This window comes from Clavelina lepadiformis, chromosome 1 (genome assembly GCF_947623445.1).
Source record: "Clavelina lepadiformis chromosome 1, kaClaLepa1.1, whole genome shotgun sequence".
NCBI lineage: Eukaryota > Metazoa > Chordata > Ascidiacea > Aplousobranchia > Clavelinidae > Clavelina > Clavelina lepadiformis.
In genome coordinates, this window is record NC_135240.1 from 9,999,339 (window position 1) to 10,021,783 (window position 22,445).

The 22,445-nt window shown below is 35.3% G+C and overlaps 2 protein-coding genes across 4 annotated transcripts; one reads left to right on the forward strand and one right to left on the reverse strand.

The window, feature by feature from the left end:
- The first annotated feature begins 4,326 nt into the window (after positions 1-4,326).
- Positions 4,327-8,904, forward strand: LOC143445342 (adenosine 5'-monophosphoramidase HINT1-like). 2 transcript variants are annotated; one of them, XM_076944392.1, is made up of 5 exons: positions 4,327-6,641; positions 6,779-6,910; positions 7,348-7,459; positions 8,010-8,196; positions 8,270-8,904. In XM_076944392.1, the coding sequence occupies exons 1-4, from the start codon at positions 6,543-6,545 to the stop codon at positions 8,165-8,167; spliced, it is 501 nt and encodes a 166-aa protein (XP_076800507.1). In that variant the 5' UTR covers positions 4,327-6,542; the 3' UTR covers positions 8,168-8,196; positions 8,270-8,904. The 2 variants fall into 2 exon arrangements, with proteins under 2 accessions (XP_076800507.1, XP_076800498.1); XM_076944383.1 differs by having other exon boundaries at positions 4,331-6,641; positions 8,266-8,904.
- A 1,068-nt stretch (positions 8,905-9,972) lies between these two features.
- Positions 9,973-20,977, reverse strand: LOC143454599 (dnaJ homolog subfamily C member 5-like). 2 transcript variants are annotated; one of them, XM_076955021.1, is made up of 5 exons: positions 20,590-20,977; positions 17,022-17,235; positions 16,558-16,702; positions 13,831-13,906; positions 10,916-11,048 (listed from the first exon to the last, which is right to left on the reverse strand). In XM_076955021.1, the coding sequence occupies exons 1-4, from the start codon at positions 20,742-20,744 to the stop codon at positions 13,836-13,838; spliced, it is 585 nt and encodes a 194-aa protein (XP_076811136.1). In that variant the 5' UTR covers positions 20,745-20,977; the 3' UTR covers positions 10,916-11,048; positions 13,831-13,835. The 2 variants fall into 2 exon arrangements, with proteins under 2 accessions (XP_076811135.1, XP_076811136.1); XM_076955020.1 differs by lacking the exon at positions 13,831-13,906 and having other exon boundaries at positions 9,973-11,048.
- Positions 20,978-22,445: the final 1,468 nt, after the last annotated feature.

Below are 22,445 nucleotides of genomic sequence, written 5' to 3' on the forward strand. Positions count from 1 at the left end.
GACAGAAACGGGATTCTGGTGCCTAGGATTGAGTTTCTTTTGTGCGGTTTTCTTTTACCATCCATTTGTTGTGCACTTATGATATTTATTGTCATTTTAATCAAACCATGTCACTTCATATACTTATTTCCGCTGTTAATATCCGTGTTTTTATTGTTAGGGAACATGTCTTCTACATCTTCCAATAGCGTAGTTATTTGGGTTATTTCAATTTTAAATTCGTTAAACTTAGGAACTAATTTGTGGGTTTGGTGACCATGCTAACTTGCCATCTTATAGCAAAATGTTTTTATTGCTATCTTGCTTGTTTTGAGTTCTTGGGTTTTGCCACTTTTTCCTGCTTGTTAATTGTTCGTGAGCATATGATTTGTTGTGCTATAACTACAACGGTTATCATCCAAACTTTTGCTCCGCACACAAATTGTGACAAATAAACAATAAAAAGTACTCCTAATAAAATCACATATATCTAACTCTGGCAATAGAATGTTAAACTCATGAATGCATTTTTTGGCCAAAAGAGTCAAATTTCATCAATTTTCAATTACATTACAGCCTACAACAATGTTAATTGAAAGTTTTTAACTTCCGTTTACTAGGGCCATCCCCGTCCTGAAAAAGCAACACCAGCCATCCTGGCCTCTGATTGGTCTAACAAATTTTTTTAACCATTACGTGGAACTTTCAAAAAAATCATGGAAATCGAAACATTTTAACAATATACGGCTCCTTAAACACCTTGAAATGATATGTATTTTCATATTTATACGTTTACGGTAGCTACCAATTCATGGTTTACACTTTTGAAATATCACATACATCCAAATTTTTGGAAATACATGTATAACGATTTTGAAACGCCGTATACTCACCCATATTATATGTTTTCCAATAGGTTTTAGCCGATAAAGTCGCAAACAGGGACGCAAACCTTAGTAGCTTCGCTGTCCAACAGAGGAGGTAATAGTTCTACTTAAGTTATTGCAATTTTCTGACCTGTTACAATAAGACTTATCTAGGGGGTTACTCGGAAAGTCTGTGATAATATTATGAATTAATGTAATATAAGATTGTGTAAAACATAGAATTCTCGTCTATCGAATCAGCGAAGCATAACACTGCGTGACGTAATCGATTGCTTCCCAGTTATTGGGCGTGCAGTACGAGTTATCACTTATCAGTCTCTTCTTGCTATTACGTTCAACGCCGCAACATGTCTTTTTGCTGTTGCTGTGACAATGCTTTATCTTGATGTATTCGTTCAAAGAAGCTTCAATATAATCAGAATATACAGTTGTCAAGGTGTACAATTAATTCTAAGATTAAGAAAAGCAGAACAACGACCTTGAGGCTCATTTATCATCGAGGATAATAAACATTTCAACCGACAAACGTTGTAGTGATTTGGTCGCCCTTACAGGATAAGGTACGACATACAACCATTTCATTACAAGTCTTTTCATGGCTTAACTCAAACGATGATTCCTCACCACTCGAGCCCCGGTTACCGAGCTAGCCACTGTGCTATGATAGAGACACCCATTTAATATATATACTTTTTATTATATCATGTTTGCCCGAATATAGAACTGTTCATCAGGTCCACTGAACGGAAGCAAGCAACGTAAATGCCTTACCGAAGCCAAGGGCTTTACTTACCGATGAGGAATCACGTTTAAGTTGTGCAAAGATTTTACTTAGCTCGAGGATAAAGGTTGCCATATCACAGAATACCAATAACTAAAACTTGTTGTTAGATTTCTGTGATCATACCATACCAATGGTTGCGAAATACCTTGCAGCACATCATTGAGGTTTCTTTTATGGGAAATACCCTTAGAGCAAAGGGGGAAAATCTATGGATAACATACAGTAAGTTATAGGGGGATCTGGTTGGCAAGATTTTTCTGATCGCATACACTTAACAATGGAAACGTCGACACACTTTGATTACATTTAAATTACAAGCGTTCTGGTCATGGGATTGTAAGGATTTCGCTCATGTAAGTAGCATATAAATTCTTTAAACGCAATAAAGATAAAATTTTAAAAATATGTTGCCTAGTTCTTACTTTACAACGGTTTGAATCCTACATACTGGACTTGTTTGGTATGACGTCGGGATACGTGGTCAGTAAAGCAAGCAACATAAAATGCCCAAGAAATTGCGTGTTATCTGCGGCATGTTACATAGGATAATTCTGTTTGGCATGCCAAGCAAAGTTTAAAATAATCAACTGGAAGTAAGTATACAAAGCGAATTGTTACATTCAAACGCGCTTCATAAACCACTCAACCTCTTCGAATCCTACGCTGACCATGTAACGTGACTTTGTATCGAACTCGTCCAGTGCGTAGGATTCAAAGCACTGTAAATTAAGAACTAGGCCAGAGGTCGGCAACCTGCGGCTCCGGAGCCGCATGCGGCTCTTTCAGCCCTCTGCTCTGGCTCCCGTGACTTTAAACACTGCGAGCTTGGGCAATACAAAAAAATTTGTTGTAAATTAATAACGACTCTATAGTTTAAACTAGTTTTGTTGAAAATTATGACTTACAAATCCGTTTAGTATGTTTTTTCATTAAGATTTAATGCTTTTATCTTGCTAAGAAAAAAAAACCTTCAGGACTGTTTGGAATAATGGCGGCTCATCACGGCTTACAATGCATGTATGCGGACAGATTCTGATTTGCCCGCCCTCCTCTGTGAAACGATAAAGAGCATATTGTTACGTGTTTACCGCACAATTAATGTTAGCATTATCTTATACCTGGCAGTGTCACGATGCAGTGTGTAGTAGCCTGTAGCATTTTGTAAACAGTTTAAAAGTGTCAGATACTCTTTGTTAAATATGTAAATCTGTAAGGTAAGTATCTTAAATATGTAAGGCCACGCTTCGTCAAAACCACAAATGGAGTGACCTTGAAAAGCTTCAAAAACCAGACAAGCTCGTGTTCGATACGTGGAATGCCATACCTGACTCTTACATGAACATGAAAAAATATGCATTTGGAGTTCTGTCGATATTTGGATCAACATATTTATGCGAACAAAGCTTTTCGGTCATGAATTACTTAAATAATGAACAACGCTCACGCCTAACAGATGAGAGCTTGCAGTCCCAGATGAAACTCAAAGTGTCATCTTATCACGCTAATGTAGATGTGCTGTGCAGTGAAATTCAGAAGCAAATATCGCATTAGCTGGGTGGAATAAATGATTATTTGAAAGTGTTGTGTTTAATAGTCGGGTTTTGTTTGTTGAAATTACAGAATATTCGCATGTACAAAGCAAAAATTTTAAGAAATTCTGCATGAAGTGTAGGCTATAATTACCTTTTGTTTTAGTGGCCAACTCGACAGTTACATGTTATGGCTCCGAATAGGTCTTAATTTAAATAAACTTGGGAACATTGGCTCTTTTAATGCTAAAGGTTGCCGACCTCTGAACTAGGCCTAGGCAACATATTTTCAAATTTTTTTCTTTATTGCGCAAAAGAATTAATATGAAACTCACTTGAGCGAAATCATTACAATGTGATGCCCTGAACACTTGTAATTTAAAAAAGAATTACAGTTGGTCGACTATTTTCATTGCTCATTATAAGCGATCGTAGAACCTAAAACATATGGCACTCGTAACTCGCAAAGGGTCTATACACTATGTACACTACACATAGACCACTATAAGAACTTCTGTAAGAACCTAATATAAGAAGGCCTGGTATGCAGACCCTCATGTCTTCTTAGACTTAGAGTTTAATTATAGGATTGGGACTCTAGGCTAGGTCTAACATTTAGTCTTAGACTATCATAAGATCACTTTTCCAATGAGCCCATGACTGTCTCTAGGTTATTTCGTTGGAAGAAAACATATTTCTTACGATTTGTAGTTAACTTTATAAACTCAAATGTTATAACATACCATAGTAACACAAGTCTTCCTTGTAAGATCAACAGGTCATCTACTCAGTAGCCGAGTGTTTCAATCGCTGGCCTTGTGCGATGCGGTTCATGTTCCATGTTCGATATCCTGTGGCGCCATACCATTGTAATGCCCTTGGGCATGACATTAATGACACTTGCTCCTGTTCAATGGACATGGCAGTACTAAATCCGGGCATTACTATAAAAAAAATCAGAAGACCAGAACAAAAAATGCGTGGCAATCAAAACTTACACAAAGGCTAGCTCGGTAACCAGAGCTCTTGCGATGAGGAATTATCCCCGGGTTTAAGTTGTGCAAAGACTTTCCTCAGTCCAAGGATTAGGGATGCACAATACAGAATACCTGGCTATTCTAGAATACTTAATTTCGAATCCAGAATTTCGAATCTATTCTGAAATTACGCGGCAATTTTTTCCAAATAATAACGAACAAAAAGCAAAAATATTTGTACATTATTTTGAATGGTATTAGTATCACATGACAAACAGTATAACATATGCTAAATCAAGCATCATATGATTCATATTCAAGCATAGAGCCGTGTAGTTCTTGCCACCTGCACTACCAACAGTCTTAATACCATACTTTTCGGAGGTAACACATTTACACATCGAATCATAGAATTAATCAAGATGCTGCTTGTTGCAATGTAGGATATTCAGTGCTTCTAAGTGACTTTCGGTAAGTCGAGATCTCAGGACGGTTGCAGTTAGCCCTGCGCTGGAGAAGCACCTTTCTGATGCTGCAGATGATGCTGGCAGCGAAAGGTATTTCTGGCAAATGTTGTACAACATAGGGAATTCTTTTTTTTTAAGTTCCAATACTCCAACACGTCTGTTTTATTGGAGCTCTCTTTTAGGTAGGCTGAAACCTCATTAGTTATGATAGTGTCAATGTCAGCTCCCTTATCATCTGCATCTTCTTGGTTGCTTTGTTGCACCTCCATTCCTAAATTAAACAAATTTTCCATCATGGAAACAGAACTGGTGGTGCTGTCGCCAACAGGAATGGGATTATGGGGTGGTGCTATCACTGCTATGGTTGTGTCAGAAATCATTTCTGATTTTAAATGCAGGCGAACCCTTGTTGCATGATGCGGTTTAAAATACTTTTCTTTGTATGCTGGGTGAAGCCATGTTGCCATATCAAATAAAGATGGAAATGGAACATCATCAGATGCAACAGCAAAGCTAAATCTGCATTCTATAGCAGATTTAATCTTTTGTCTAAATGCAGAAATATGCACACTAGCACTGCTTGTAGAGAAGGAGCTTGAGTAGTTACTCAACAGCCCTTTAATTAATGGTATAATGGCTGCAGTTGTCACATATTTATCTCCTTCAATAAAGTCACTGGCCACCTTTAGAGGTAACAGTTCTTCCACGAGTCCTTGGACTGTTGTAATTCCTACTGGTGTTGTTCCTACTTCCTACTGTTGTTATTTGCGCTTGCAGAGAGACTGCCTTCAATTCCGCTGATATTTAAGAACACATGCTTTTTCTTCAAGTGCTTCAACAGACTGCCAGTACTGTTGCAATATGATAAAATTGCCTTGCAATGGCGACAAACCACGCTATTCTTTTCATCTGGCTTACAAAAATGTTCCCACACGCTGGAACTTTTTTTTCGCCCACGACCAGTCGACATGACGCAGTGATAATAGATTACCTTATTCCTCTACACTTACATACAGTCTACTGCTTACTTGTTTACGAATCTCAAGCGCATGGTTGGTGAGTGAATCAATGCGCGCGCGACTGCACTGTACAGCACAGCACACGTAATGAATCATTCGCCCGCACACACATGCAGCGCGTGCAAACTTCAGCTTTTTCGTTGGCTTCATTGTTTTGCGTTACGGATGATTAAACTAAAATCTAGGCAGGACAAATTATTTACTCGTACGGGAACGCACTGCGTGTCTGCAGTTCTGATAACTGCGTGAACCCTATGAAGGAAGAAAATAGGCGCTTGGAACAAACAGTCTATGAAGAAAAAAGGCGGCGCGCAAGACGGAAAATATCAACTTTACATTTGTTTAACGTCGCACACTGTTCATTTAACAGATTTATTTTCGAATCCTGATATCCGAAAATAAACTGCAAATAAGATTCGAATACATTGAGATTCGAATCTCTAAGATTCGATATTCTGTATTGTGCACCCCTACCAAGGATAAACATCATCATACCACACCAATCTAAGTTCTCCTAATCATCTACTGACCTATATTTAGAAAGTAACTATTTCACCAAAAGTAAGTCCCACAGCCTGTTGTTAAAGTTAGGCACTTACGATAAGAAAATCGGTTTGCAAAAAGTTGATTTTAGTTATTTAGGATTTTATTGAAATTAGATTAGAAGGTAAATTCAGGTTGGTATGTTATACTGTAACATTTACGTTAGGTAAACAAGAAACCGTGAAAGATAGCTTCAAGCGCTCAATATTTTCCGGTGTAATAGTGGCAGCCGTATCTTTAACTAGGAGCGACTTGTGTCATGTGTTCTGAAATTTGTTACATGAAATCTGTTAACTGAAGTTTTATTTCCTGTTTCGATTTCTGACTTGTGGGTAAAAGCAAGCAAAACAAAGCAACATGTCCCGGAAGCTGTGGAGTCTTTTGAGCCGGAACACATCAATTATTTTTAAAACCATTCAACCTACCTACAATCCACTGACGGCATTTCAGCAACATGTTAGTTATATTTTTGGTGTTATGACTTGGAATGTTAGAAACTAACATTTTTATGTTAATAAATTTGTCATATCAATATCTGTTGCGCATGGTCGTCTACCTTGATTGTGATTTTAGAGTATATTATTTTTGTTTAGCGATATGAACATGATGAAGTAAGCAAAGCAAAAATTGCTGCTGCTGAAAAATGCAACAACTATGAACCCACAATTTTCAGCAAAATTATTGACAAATCTATACCAGCAGAGATTATATATGAAGATGATCAGGTACGGTACATGAAAGATTAAGTTGATTTTATTTGATTTAGTATAGTATCAGAATATTTAACCTTGGAATAATGAAAGTCTTTGAACGAATTAAAGTTGGTGACAATTTATCAACACTTGAGCCCCAGTTGTTGATATTGTATGTATGCAATTTCTGATTGTTCTGTATTGTTTAGTTTTTTATGGCCTTGCACAAATTTGGAAATGTTTACTGAGACCACTTAGCAGGAGTGAACATCACTAATGCCTTGCTTAAAGCATTACAATGGTAGTGCCGCTAGGTATCAAACATTATTTTGCATCACTGTGAGCCTGGTGTTTTAACTGCTCTGTTATTGAGCTGACAATTATAAATAATAATTTCAAGCTCATGTTGTGAAGTTTTACAAGTGCTTATTTTATTGCGTAGCATTATGTCTTTTTTGCATTTAATAAAGTGCTTGGCATTCCATGATGTAAATCCACAAGCACCAATTCATGCACTTGTCATACCAAAAGAAAATATTCCACAGCTGAGTCAAGCACGTGATGATCATTTGGTCCTGCTAGGTAATATTGATGAAACTTTCTGGGTTGTATTTGTATACTTTGTTATTTGAATACTTTGTTATTTATAAAAACTGTTACAGCTAATTTATTGTGCAATGATTTGTTAACTTGGGCTTACATTTGGCAACTTCTTAGTGCTGAAGTATGATACATGTTTTTCTTTTATGAGGATATGAAATTTTGAAGGCTTGATTATGCTTAGCATTCTGCAATTTTGAGACTCAAATTATGCTGAAATATGAAATATATAGGAATAATGAATGCAATTTTACAATATTTAACTCACTACCACAAAAGATTCGAAAATGAATGGCAGACAAAGGTGTGTATTTGCATAAATAGGGATATCAATTAGTGTGCATCTTAATAAACATGGCTGGTTATTATGCACATGTGCAAATATGTATGTTTTTGCAAAAAATCGAGTTGGCTATACTTATAAAAAGAAAAACATGTATATCAACCATGTTAAAAAAATACATGTGTTTAGATTTATAAGACTGATTGGATTTGAACATAAATCTCCCTTCACATTTGTATGCATCTATAGGTCACTTACTAATTACTGCCAAAAAAGTGGCCAGCCAATTGCATCTGGTGAAAGGTTACAGAATTGTCATTAATGATGGAGTTGAAGGCTCCCAGTCTGTCTACCACTTGCACATCCATGTGATGGGTGGCAGGCAAATGAACTGGCCTCCTGGTTGATCTTCTTTATTTCATGCATGTCATGTTAGGTGAACTTTGTGTTTGCTCTTTCTGATAATTGCGTTAAATGTAACTTCTTGATACTTCTATTGTTTTAGGCAGGTGTGCCCAACTGGTCGATCATGGACTGATTCCAAGTCGACCGTGAGAGCTTAAAGAAAAATAATTTTTTATTTGTAACTGTTTGTTTTGTGGCACGGGGTTCATTACGTCTAGCAAATGATTGAGTAAATATTAAAATAAGTAATTTAATTCAATTTTTACTGGATTTTGTACTATTATTAAAATTAAATTGTATAATTATGCAGACATTTATGCATAATTTCCTTGAATTTAATCGATTCAAATGAATCAAGCGTTTGGCACGATGGATTCGGTTTCTTTTCATGCACTACCCTAGGCTTGGATGATAATCGTAAAGCTGTATTTCCAACTCCAAAACAATTCATAAAATCATTGTAACATTAGCTTCAACATAGCATGAATGTTAACTAAGCTTTGAGTACGGCAGGTGTTATATATATCAGACCCAAAGAAGCTGAGCTGTATTTCAGAGATATTGTAAATAAACGTACATCAATTGTACCCTTTTTAATAATATTTATAACGGTATTGTAACATAAGCTTCTTATGAGCTGCTCTTTTAATAGTGCTGCTGGTTAATTTATAATCAGGCATTGCATGTTATTTTTCTGTTATGTTATTATGATGTGTCAATACATTTGTTTGTAACAATGCTCCAGCCTGACTGACTGTGTGGTCTTTAATCAACACAACTGTATTTAGTACTTGCTTTGCTAAGTTGAAAAGTAGTTAACTTTGAATAATACTCAAATGATAACTATACCTTAGGTACAAAAAGAATCCCACAATCAACTGATTCAAATGCTGACCTATAGTTGTTTGAGGTTTTCTTTATGTGTCCGAGAGGTACAATTTGTGGTGTTTACCCCAACAAAGAGCAGAATTTAGGTTTTATTGTTTCAGAGCCCGGATCGTTTTATTAACAGCATGTTGTTTACCAAATAGATGAAGTGTGTAGGCAGTAATTACATTTCAAAATAGGCTAAATGTGTCTTCGTGGAAAAAAAATTAAAATTTTTCTTCAGGGTTTGGAGCGCATTTGCATTCATTTGAGTTAAGTTTGCTTTGTAAATCTCATTGTGATATCACAATGTTTTTTAAGTTACTACAAATTTATGATGGGGAGGATTTAAAAAATTCGGGATTAGTAAGAGAGAAATAGGAAAAAACACTGAACACAATGTTCGTGGATCTGCGATGTTGACTCTGGTCTGGCACTCCTGGTTTAAAGCTTTTTTTGTCACTTGTTTAACAAAAAAGCTTTATGTAGGAACCAAGTTTCTTGGTTTGTTGTTAACTTAAACTTATTGTCTAGCCTTACCCTTGGGCCTTGATAACAGCCAGTACATACAGCAAAACAATCATTTCTATCTCGTACTAACGATGATGCTCAATGACCATTAGCATTACAAGCTCTATTGAAATTATAAAAGATTGCAACTTTATCTTTCCTGTAAATGCCAGCCAGAACCACTTTCAATTAGGTAACGGTTCTATGTTTCATTGTGGTTTATATTGAAACTGTTATAACTATCTCACATGGATAGTTTTATGTTACCATTTGGATATGTGGGTAAGCATGGTTTAGAAGAAGTCGTATAACACCTACACATGTTTTCAAATTTTACAAAAAAATAAAAACCTATTGTTTACTTATTTTTACTATGTTTATGTTTACTTATTATATTTTACTTTATTTGTCTATTTTACAGGAATGTAAATTACACATGGAAATTATTTATTTGATTAACTTACAATTCAGTTACACAGACATATAACTTTCAACTATAAAAATGATAAATAAGTGTTCAAATATTAAATATGACAACAGAGGTTCAGCATTTTTAACAACTGTACATAATAAGTTCTGTAACAAAAATTAGTAAGGAGTGACAACCCAAAATGTTATGAAATGCCTTATAACAAACGGGACTTGCATAAATGTACCGCAGTTGATACAGAAATCAAATTCTGTAATTATTTGAGCAAGTAATGTGTAAGTTATTGTAAAGACATTGACATATTGGTCCAACAAATTGAATATAATGAATCTTTAACAGGTTTTGCTACCTTCACTAGTATGGACATGACAAGTAAGACAACTTAGTATGTCGTTGCAGTGCTGTGAATGTGATAATGGAGTGAAATAATATATTGGTGCATAAAATGGCACAATGCACCAACACATTAGATTCATATATAACAATTAAAGTGCCAAGCATGCAAAATATGCACATAATTTTATAACTCCCTTAAATAGCACTACATGAAACACTGTAATGAAAAAGGAGTAAATATTTATCAATTGAAATGTTAACAGAGACAAAAAATCTTTCAGCAGATATAAGCAAATACAGTTGACATTGACAACGCAATTACAATGAAAGACGAAAGAAATGGATTCTTAATAGAAGATTTCCTATACATCAAATTGAAGCTAATTCATCACAATAACATTTGCACCTAAAGCCATAGCAATATAAAGTATTGCAACATAGACAAATTCCACAATTTAATAAATTCATCAGATCAGATGGTTGTCATTACAACATTAATTTTCTACACGTTTGCACTATACCTTTATGCACAATATTCTTTGTTTGAAAAATTTCCTGCAATTTTCTGGATTCCAAACAACACATTATTTCAGTTTTACAAAATTAATCATTTGTTTGATAACCAACATAGTCTGTCGAAGCTAAGGGTTCTTTTTCATTTGTGCTTTGTTCAACAACCAAAGGTTCAGTGGATGCAGAACTCTGTGGTTGTGCAGTCACTGGTGACGATTCGTTTTCATCTAAAAATTAAGAAAATGGATGAACATGAAGGCAACGTATTTTAGCAACTGCATTCATAATATTTAATCATCCAATGTAAAACACAACACATTTACCAAAAGACCTTACAAAAGGTAGGTTTTTAGTTTTTACAAAAAATTAGGAAAACACTTTGTAAATTACAATCAGCATTTCTCTACAAGTCAGTTGAGAAGTGGAAACGACTGAAGCATTTAAGGCCAAGAAAAACAGAAAGCAGTAAACATAATTAATTCAAATTATTTGACAAACCAATTTCAGGAAGATAAAATTCAAGTTTATTAAACTCGCAAAATGGTTTTTAATACATTCAAGTCGGAATGCAATAACTTGGATTTACTTTCTTCACCAGGAGGTTGAATTTTCATGAGCATTTCTTTGTAAATAACGTGACTATGTGACACAAGGAAGAACTGATTAAATGTTGGGTATAATAAACCTCAGAAAAGCATCTCAGGCCACATCTGCTTACCCTTTCCTGCAGGATAGATGACAGTGGAAGAGAAAAAAAATATATAGACATGTGAGAGAAACATAGGCCTACTAATCTATTGTGGATTTTGATGTGTATTTGGAAATTAATCAGGATCAGTTTGGTAAAATGCAAATATTTTTGACACGTTGTATGAAAATTTCTGTATGTGTATTCTGTTCAGCTTTGTGTTAATTACTGTGATATAAAAATCAGCATCTATCAAACATACAAACAAGATGGCGAATAAGTTTTAAGATAATACATGGCATTGCCCAAATTATAGGACATAAAAAAGACGAAACAAAAAATTATGAGGAAATCTTAAAAATAAACCCAATCAAGTAATTACAGGCCATAAAAAATTACTATTACATAAAAATCACTAATATTATTACAAAAGTAAAATTAGACAGTACAGTTGAGTTGTCAAGGGTGCATTAGTACGTTTTAGAAATGTTTAAATAAATTCCGCATAGGAAACTGTTTTGAATTAGGTTATCTTACTGCGTTAGATGTAGGTGAAAAATTAAACTTAAATAATACGCAACTTTTGTTCCACAAGTAGAGCGATACAGATGAAAAACAGATATGAAGTTCAACAATATGCCCTTATTATTTTCCAGCTCATAAGAAGACGAAAAAGAATGAAAACATTATAAAGTGGGTTTTACATTTAACAAGCCACACAAATTATTCTGTTTACTGAAACCAAATAAATTGAATAATGGGTAATTTATAGGTCAGTTGAGGTTGAGGTTGATTTTTATCTCTGGCGTTTCTTTTGAAAATCTACAGTTATGACAACATCACTTCAACTGTAATGTAACACCATCATTACTACAATAGCTTTTTAATATTATGTAATTAAGTAAGAAAAAAATTAATATTGGTTGATATTGCTACTACATCATGGAGTCAAATGTCTAACAACATAAGTTTGATTGCACATTAAAATTGAGAATAGCAGTGAGGGCGACAATCACAGACTATGATGGCTCTTTCCCTGTTTCAAAATGAAATATTTTTTAATTTCAAAGGTGTAATATAAGGGTGAATTTTAAATTTCCTAAAAGAAGTCTTTAATTACAGCAAAATTACAATAATTCATCATCGCCAGTGTAGGCTAACAACAACATCAATACCTTTCATTCAGGTAAACACAGCTGTATATGTAACATTTAGATCTTGCATGCGCAAATTGAAGTTGGCATTAAATTTTAATTTGATCTTGATGAACCTTAGTAAACTTGGCCAAGTCAGATTATAAACGATCGAATGAGTTTTTGGTATTTTTTATGAGTTTTATAAACAAGAGTTTCTTCGATAAATTGGCATTTTGGCCTCCAGCCAGTCACCGAGCATTTCCTATGTCACACTTGCACTCGACGTCGGCAGACCATGAATCTGTGAATTTAATTCTAAAGCCTTTTTCTGAATAACAAGGGAATAACTGCAAAAATTTTTTCTCGGAACCAAATAGATCACTTAAGAATGCACAACAAAAACCTAAACATTGAGTGAAAAAAAGAGGAGAAAGAAATTGCAGCATCTCATAGGACCGTCTTTTTTATCAAAACGTCTCCTCTCATAAATTAAACATAGCGATATGGGTAGTGAAAGCCAGTCAAAGGAAATTATGTAGTGGGCCAAAAAAATCCAGCATCCAGCTAACACTCCACTATTTCACAAAACAAAAACTATTTTTCTGTCGATGCATAAAACATACCGAAAATTTATATAATATCAAATTTTATTGTATGTTTTCCTTGTAATTGATATCACATAGAAGTAAGGCAGTGTGTAGATGATTTCAACATTTTCTTCTAATCCACTGACATACAAAATTTTATTTGCAAATCATGTACTGGTAATTGGAAAAGGATGCCATTCCTTTTAAAATTGGCTACTTTTTTGAAAGCATTTTAATCAGATCGAATGTTTTTAAGAAATCTTTAACTTTTCATGATACAGTCAGTCTATGTACTATTGTATATACTTGTAATCAATTTCCTTATATCCGTAACTTTTAAGTGAATTAAAATATGTTTTGCTATCCTCCTTAATAATTTGCAATAATACTCCTGCATATGTTAAAAGAAAATCATGCACAACATGCACTTTCATATCAAGCGTCACAGCAGACAGCCAAACCAGTGAAATAATGAAAATCAGCAATTAATCAAAAAAGAAATTACCTCGTTACACCAACCAGAAAATTCATGGCTACTATAAGTGTGGTTTGAAACACTCAATGTGTTAGTGTTTCATAACTATTCATGCAGTATCACCTATTTTATTGGCTTCCTACAGGTTGAGCAGTTATTGGATCATCAGTAGTGCTTTGATATGTAGCACCAGTTTGACCTGCCACAACAATAACTAATGCTAAAATCATAGCCATTTATTAACATCATCACTTTGTATCATTCACTGCAAATGTTTTAACAATTTTAAACATGTCATAAATCTTTCATCTTGCTATTCCCTTTTCCAAATTGGCATTTCAAACTATTTACAGTTTATTGTTTGTGATCTTTATAATGTCATAAAAGGAAAACCACTAAGTTTTGAAATTGGGCTGACTTTGTAAGGGTATAGGCAAAAGACATTGTCTATGCAAGAAAATGTCATAATACTTTGCTAATAACAATAACAGACAGACAATGACAGCATCATGCTACTGCAATCATATTTATAAAACAATGTACTGTACATACACACATAGCAACAGTTCACATATATGTCACTTCATGCGTATTGTGTTTCAATATAGTCTGAGCAATAGGGTACACAAAAGAATTCTATTCATATTAAAAAGTTGAGAGTTTGAGTGTGTGAGCTCCTTTATAGACTACTGCCTTGTCATGGCAGAGCAGCTTCATTGCCTTGATCTTTCATACTATGCTAGAGGAACCGGAAGCATTACCCATGTCAAGACAGGTGAAAAGTAAGAGGTCAGCCTAATATTGGTCTAAAAAGAACATCTATGAATACGGACAAGAATGTCTATCGTACTCTATTGTTGGCTGCATGGGCTAAAAAGGAATGCATTCGAGCTTTAGGCAGAGGGGCTCATTCAAAATCAAAGTGGCATTCTTTATCATAAGCTGCCTGTAATCAGAAGCCCACAATTGTAATCGCCACACATGATGACCAGTGGGAATGATTGTATTGTGGTATTGATTGATTGTATATTCACTTATGAATCAGCAAAAGGCTAACAACTAGAAATTGGTATGCGTATTCCCGGATGGTGAACTGTGGAGACGGTTGCATTCCTTAGGGTAACCGAGTGCGCATGATGAAGTTAAAGCAGAAATTGAAAAGATGAAATCTGTTTTATACAACGATGTATGCCACAAATTCAATAGTACAATATCTCGAGTTTGCGTGTAAGTTCAGGCTGCCCTGCAGAAGATAGTGACAACTGAATCTTTTATTGGATGACTTTAATGCACATGCTGAATATGAAAACTGTAAAAGGGAGGGTGCGATCGAAAAGCATTAAGATGCAGATGGTACTGAGAATGAAAGCCTTGAAAGGTGTCGCCTGCAGCTATGTTGCAACAATAGTCTTAGCATTATGAAAACACTTATCCAACACAAAGATGTGCACAAATATACCTGCTACGGAAAGAGTGCACAACAGCGTACACTTATCGATTTTTGTGCCCTTTCAGCCAAAATCACTTCTTTTGTGGTAAAAAGGAAAAATGCAGGCAACATGTCAGCCCACATCAGGGATCTGTGACCACATCTAGTAAATTAACACAAAATGGGTACTGTTTAAATCAGCACTCCTAGCACCTGCATGCATCACTGCATGCAAGTGAAAACAGGTCGGATTGGCGAAAAGCAGTGAGATATGAACTTCTTGGTGAAAACAAAAACTTAAAAATCTTTTTAAGCAAAGAACAAGGCCTGACTACATGACAGGTGATTGTCAGCTTTGCGAGCTCAGTACACTGAGGCACAAGAATCGGCAGCACAGACAGTGAAACAATTCTAAAAGCAGACCTGGAAAGAATACAGACGAAATTTGAACACTACAGAACGCCTTTATAACGCATTCCAGAAAAATTTCTGTAGTCTGCGACGCCTTCCAATCAAGGAGAAAGATATTTTTTGCAGATGAATAGAATACATAGATATTGCTTGACCATTTCAGACACAAGGTGACGAACAGTCATTGAACCATTCGCCAGGGTTGAAATCATTGCCAATGGTTATTCATTTCAACCAAAATCGAATAGACCAACATTGCATCTGATCTCATGTGGATAACACTTGAAACAACACCAGATGGACATAGTGATCCGGTTCATCTTGAACATGTTGCAATTATAATTTGGTCAACAATCATTCTAACCTCAGCTTTACAGACAGCATTGGGAAGTTTAGTTTGCATGATTTGCAATAAAGTAAAATGGAAAGGAAAACCATAAGCCCATGACGCATGATCGTAGGACATTTACGCTTGTGCAAAGTACTAGTAAATTTTTAAGGCTAAATTATTTTAACACGCATGATTTGGATTAATAAACTGAACAGATCAAGGAAGGTTACTTTAAAATGCAAGCACTTAACAGAGTAATCTTAGAATAACTTAACAGAATAGTCTTAGAATATTTTTATTACAATAACAGGAAAAAAATGGTAATGCCAATCATTTACCATAGAAAAATGTTTTCTAAAATTTGCACGGAAATTAAAAAGAAAATTGGATTGTGAATAAGGTAGCTTTGGAATAACTAATAGCAAGAATACGATTAGAAAAGAGGGGAGTGTTAGCATGGCTAACATAGTAAGATGTAACAGAATGTGTTTTTAACAGGCACAAGATAACGTCATCACATGGCAACGTAATAAGGAAATAGCATATTGGAAACGCTTTGAAGGCCAACAGGTTGACAACATGTGGTTATGCTGCGGAAGATGGGACCAGGTATGAAGATAGTGAAGCTTTAAGTTGCATATATTATATTTATGTATTTGGGCTAAAGTTAAGTACATACCATCTTCCATTAAATCGTCTGGATCAACAATTCCGTCGTCCTCATCCAGGTCTGGCTTGCACTTTCCACAACAGCAATTGCAACATAGGCAGCAACAACAACAACAGCAACATCCCGTGATTAAACAACAGAATGCAGCCAATGCCTAGAAAGGAAAGTGTGAAATCAATTTCAACTTATTCCCAATAGACAAATGGTTTTTAACAATATGTTCATAAAAACGCCTGTTAGCGAGCTTCATTACTTCCTTCTTGCGCATTACAAAACTCTACAGTTGAGAAAACATATGGTTCAATCAATGCACACAGGTTATGCCATAGTCATGACTTATTTTTTAAATGATGTTTATTTAATTAAGTAAAAAGTTAGCAATTAATTAAACCAAATTAAACCACATCTTCAGATAAATATTGTAGACAGCCTATTGATCTATCTACATGCCCATAATTATGTGCCTTATGTACCTTTGCCCATGGTGACTGTAATGTCATGTACGTTTTTACATTATCTTCACCAATTTGGTCAGCAAGATAAAGACCCACTGATCCATAATTATCATAAATCTCTTTCTTTTTCTCGTCTTGTAAAATTTTATTTGCATTGTTGATTTCCTTAAATTTTTCTGTTGCCTCCGGGTTGTTTGGGTTTTTATCAGGATGATATTTCAATGCAAGTTTTCTAAAATATATAGAAAGAAATTGTTATCTTAAACCAAACACAATACATAAAAACTTTTGAGCATGTTATACTGTTATAGTATACAGCATACACTTAACTACTTTTACGCATTATAGTGTTGCACATGACATAGCTGACAACGTTTGAAAAACCTATATGCCCATTTCACATTTAATTTACAGCTATAAAGAAATTACTGGTATATACTATGCATAAAATAAAATATTACAAATAGAATGATGAAGTCGGTATAATCTTTCTACCCCACAAATGATGTACATACAAGACCACAGTAACACAAGGCGATTCGACCAATTAAAGACTCAAACTCTAGTCTGAAGACACGCCTGAGCTCTCGCATTATTTTGTTGAACATCTCATGCTGCTATCTACTTCTAACCCAAGGTTTCATGTTCACCCCAAAACGCTTCTGTTTCGCTTGTCTGCAACGCTATCATGATGATGACGTCTTGCTCCTGCTGGAGGCAAATCTGCATCCGCCCTGCATGTGGAGACCAAATACGAAACTGCAGCAACCGATACTAACACATATACTCATATAGGCATATAAATATAGGCTACTATGAATAACACACTCAACTACGATATTATTGCTTGGTGTTGTCGCAGACCAACGTAAGTGTGAACGTACCATGCTTTTCTCCCGACCAGTCAATGCTGACTGCTCGTTGAGCAAAAATCGATAAGGACTGCCTCGTGCCCTAGTATCATGGTACGCAGGTACCCTTCAATCTATGCAAGTATATTTAAAACAATTATCTCCTAGGAATGGGATGATGACTTTGATGCACTACAGGATTTAATGCAGCCTGTGAATCTGTGATATACTGACATTACAGCTACCTTCAAATCTTTTGTATAGGCCGCACCCTGTTTAATATAAAATTATTTCTATCAAACTGGAATGTGATCATCACGGTAAACAAAAGTACATTTAGAATCCAAATAATTCAACTATCAACGGGACCTTTGGGAAATAGTTGTGTCAGTGATGTCAATTGTACACAAAACCTTAAGCAAATAGTAGCACAGTTTGTTTTCATGATGTTGTTATGTAGGAGGAATCACGTGTATTGCAACAACAAACAAACAAACTAAATTATCGCCTTTTATGTCCTTTTGTTGACCTATCTTTCATCTAAGCATATGCTAAATATAAGCTCATTGCATGTGGTCTGACCTTCTCATCTGAACGTATTTTGTCAGGCTATTGATTTTAGGCCAATAACATGTTTCGCATTGGCTGGCTGAACTTTGTTGTGGCACGTTCTATACTGGTAAATTTGAAAATTTTTTCTGTCATTTACTAATGGAGGGTCTTAGTCTTCAATCACAGGTAAAACATTTTTAAATCTTCCGCAGAGTCAAAAGCAATAACGTGCCTTTGAATTTGGTACGCATTTTGTGATTTGCACATTTAAAAAACGCAGGTCACCTGAGTGGTGTTGAGACGACTCTTCGCGTGACATAAGTTTTTTTTCTTTGGTGGCTTTTAAAATGTAAATCTTTAATTTATATGTCAAATATGTTTCATAAAGCAGTTTATTTCCACCCATGTCCACTGCAAAAACCTAATAAAGTAGACTTACTGAACTAGGAGATAGGATGGCAAAGCCTTTAAACATTTAACCAAGACATGAAAAGTGGGTCGCTACTTTCGAATTGTGGATGAAAAGCTACATTGTACTTGTCGCTAAAAGGCACAACTATTCTTACGGCTTAATCAAGATTAGGGGAGACACTTAGTCTAGCCTAGCAATGTCAGAATTTAGTGGTGACTGTTTTAACTGAAAGATACAGGAGGGTTCCACTTAAAAAAACTTAACGCAGTGGACTGATGAGGACATGAAAAATGCTGTTGATAATTTTCTGAAGGTAAACGGAATTGACGAAGTATTGCAGCTAATTATAACATGAATGGAAGCATTTTATGCAAAAGGTAGATTTTCCAGGTAGACACTGGGTAAACTTGTTTATGCAGCAAAACAAAATCTCACTAAAGAAGGCAAACCTCATTAGCACAGCGCGATATGGGTTCCTAAATAAGGTCATCCGATACAGAATAAGTTGAAAAAGGCCACACGCCAAGAAATTCAAAGAGGCAGATAATTTAATTGACTTCGATATTAACAGCATGCCATTCTATTGTTGGTAGACAATACTATTTGCGATATTTACATTTTATCTTCACCAAACATGATACAAATTACCAAAAAGTAGTGAGTCTTAATTCCAACGTAAGTGGCATTGCAACTTAACAGAATTAGGCCTACGAAGTAATAAACAAAGAAAGTTTCAGATTTACCAAAGTGAGTAATTGATTTCTGAGCTAGTTAGGTACCGAGAATAATCATAAAGTACAGTTATACGTTATCGTATTTAGTTGTGCATTGTCTGCCCGTTTATTTGGCAAGTGCCTTGTGAAACAAATCGAGCGAATCGCTTTTTTAACATCTATACTCACCGCGTATGTTTGGGAACCAGTGAGGCTAATTTGATGTTTTAGGCTCGCAATAAAATCGCAGTACAAATTGCAAATTCCACGAAAAGTAGTTGCTGTTATTTAAAACTTTTATTATCACTAAGTGTAGGTACCATCTTCCACCCAAGTGTGACTTAAAGCAAGTTGATGCACAAGCAAACTTGTAATTGGGAAGTTTCCAAAAAAGTGTGCCTAATTAGACGTTTGACCATGTAATATTTATTATATAAAATAGGGTAGCTCAACATAGATGCAAAGAACAACTCAGTGGTTTTTGAGAACAAATAAAGTCTGAATGCTGCTCCACAAGGGCCATAACCACCAGCAGTAGTTTCGCTTCACTTCACTCCAAGGTTGAATAAAAAACATATGCAGATGGGTAGCAGCAAAAATGGCCTATATGTCAAAAAAGTTTGTTGTAGACTGCCTATTTGGTTAATTGCGATGATGAGAATACTTAAACCCTGCAAAATATTGTACTCTTTGTGTCAATTCGTTTTTGCTCCAATTCAGAGATACAGTTATGGAGAGGAAAACTTGATTATGTATGAGAATCTCTCTCAAATCCAAAAATCATTTACATTTGTTTATAACAAATGCATTGTGATAAAATAACATCCAAGACAATGCTTCATTTCTGATAGTGCGTCGGGCAAGAGAAGACGAGCATTATTATGAAATTTAATTTAAGTTCTCTTTACAGATGAACTGCACCAATTTTAGCTACATTAGCTACAGCACACTTCAAGTTATGTCACAAATAATTATAATCATCAAATTTCCGCCAAGGATTTTCTAGATCCACCACTGGTAAATATACTTACATATTTTGAAAAATAAACAAAAGAAACCTGTATTTTTTCTTGATGTCTTCAGGAGATGCACCTTTCTCGATTTCAAGTGTGTGGTAAAGCGATTCACCTTTTGTGGATAAGGATCTTTGATGTCTACCTTGTTCACCATGGCCTACTCCATCATCAGGCCTTTCACCAGGAACATTTGCCATTTATTACTTTAGCGGTGTACTTGTACCTGTCTTTTAATACAGGAGAGTCCAAGGCCAATTTAATGTGTTGTAACAGGGACAACACCACTGTCACTTGTGGTAGCTGTCAGAAGCACAGTTGTAAGAGTTCTGCTTTTTAATTTGCTATTGCCTATATCGCAAAAGTCTTAGCTTCAACAGTATTTGCCAACAACAAAAACCCAACTACTGTATTCCTACTTCAAGCTCACTGTGAAACAAAGCAAAGCTGGTACTAATAGTGGGCACTGAGTAACATTAATTTACAAAATATGTAAATATAGTCTAGCTTGCAGAGTTGGGTAATGGCACACTCGAGTGCAACTTTTTTGAAACTTAGTAGCACACGTTAAGTACATCAAAATGCACAATATGAGGTATAAATAACCATGCACTTGGCTAAAATATATATTATACGCATCATTGAGTCAATCTTGGACAAAGATTTTATGCATTTTTACATGATTTGTAGCAGATACACGCCTACACAATCAGGATCTTGTCGAAAAAAAATGCAATCTGGACGAAAGTAAGGACTGCTTCGCTAATTTACAAAAGTTGAGCAATTGGAGGAATAGAACGTCAATACCAGATGTAAGCATATTCTGAAGGAAACTGTAAGAAATGAGGTAATGAAACACGAGTGTATAGAGATGTGGGTTCACTTTATTAACATCCGCATTTTTTTCAGTGTTTAGATTTTTTTTACAAAAGCACGTCGCAGGTTATCCAGACATCTGTTCGAGGCAACAAGAACTTGGCATAAATACATTGCTTTACAATTGCTCTGCATAATACAAGATTGAAAATGTGAAACATAGCTTTAAACACATGATTTTTTTTCGATGAAATAGTGGGGGCCTTTTTTAAATCGGTGTTGGCATAACATTTTTGGTATACTCGTAATGCATTCCAAACTGACCTTTGGCAAACACATTGTACGGAATGCACCCTGGCATGTGAGTTATCTTCGATACGACCTATAGGTGTGTGACGATTAGAAGATATTATACTGTGTTGTTTACGGAAACCGCTTTCATGAAAGGTGACATAACAATTTTGCATGCCTATATTACGTGAGTCATTCACTCAATTTGTGTGTTAAGTTAATAGCTGCAACATACTTGCAGCTTCAGCAGCCTTGTGCTGTAGCTGCTGTGTCAATGTTTTATTTAAATGTAATCGTTCAAAGAAGCTTCAATATAATCAGAAATTACAGTTGTCAAGGTGTACAATTAATTCTAAGATTAAGAAAAGCAGAACAACGACCTTGAGGCTCATTTATCATCGAGGATAATAAACAATTCAACTTGCAAACATTGTAGTGAAGTGGTCGCCCTTACAGGTTAAGGAACGATAAACAACCATTTCATTACAGGTTCAGTCAAGCGGCGTAAATTCAGATATACTCAGATATTGAATCCATAACAACTTAAATCCTATTCCGTCTTTCTATTTTTTTAGATGAAGAAGAGCACAGTGTTTCCTTTTTTTTCTAGAGAGATTGCAATTGGCATAACACGTCTTTGACATACTGGTTATTTACGCCATACTGAAATTCGTTTTACGCATTGCACGGAATGTACCCTGGTTTGAATTTACCACTTTTAATGGTTGCGACATAAGTCAATTACCAGCCTGAAAGAGCAAGTTTGAGCCAAGTTTGCTCATCTTAATTAGGCC

What these genes read in the sequence shown, in the direction of transcription:
- LOC143445342 (XM_076944392.1), top strand. Translation starts at nt 6,543, where the DNA reads ATGTCCCGGAAGCTGTGGAGTCTTTTGAGCCGGAACACATCAATTATT. An exon ending in TGACGGCATTTCAGCAACAT is followed by an intron (nt 6,642 to 6,778) that starts GTTAGTTATATT and finishes ATTTTTGTTTAG; the next exon opens with CGATATGAACATGATGAAGT. An exon ending in TTATATATGAAGATGATCAG is followed by an intron (nt 6,911 to 7,347) that starts GTACGGTACATG and finishes CATTTAATAAAG; the next exon opens with TGCTTGGCATTCCATGATGT.
- LOC143454599 (XM_076955020.1), bottom strand. Translation starts at nt 20,744, where the DNA reads ATGGCAAATGTTCCTGGTGAAAGGCCTGATGATGGAGTAGGCCATGGT. An exon ending in GACATCAAGAAAAAATACAG is followed by an intron (nt 17,236 to 20,589) that starts GTTTCTTTTGTT and finishes TATATATTTTAG; the next exon opens with AAAACTTGCATTGAAATATC. An exon ending in AGACGATTTAATGGAAGATG is followed by an intron (nt 11,049 to 16,557) that starts GTATGTACTTAA and finishes CTTAATTTTTAG; the next exon opens with ATGAAAACGAATCGTCACCA.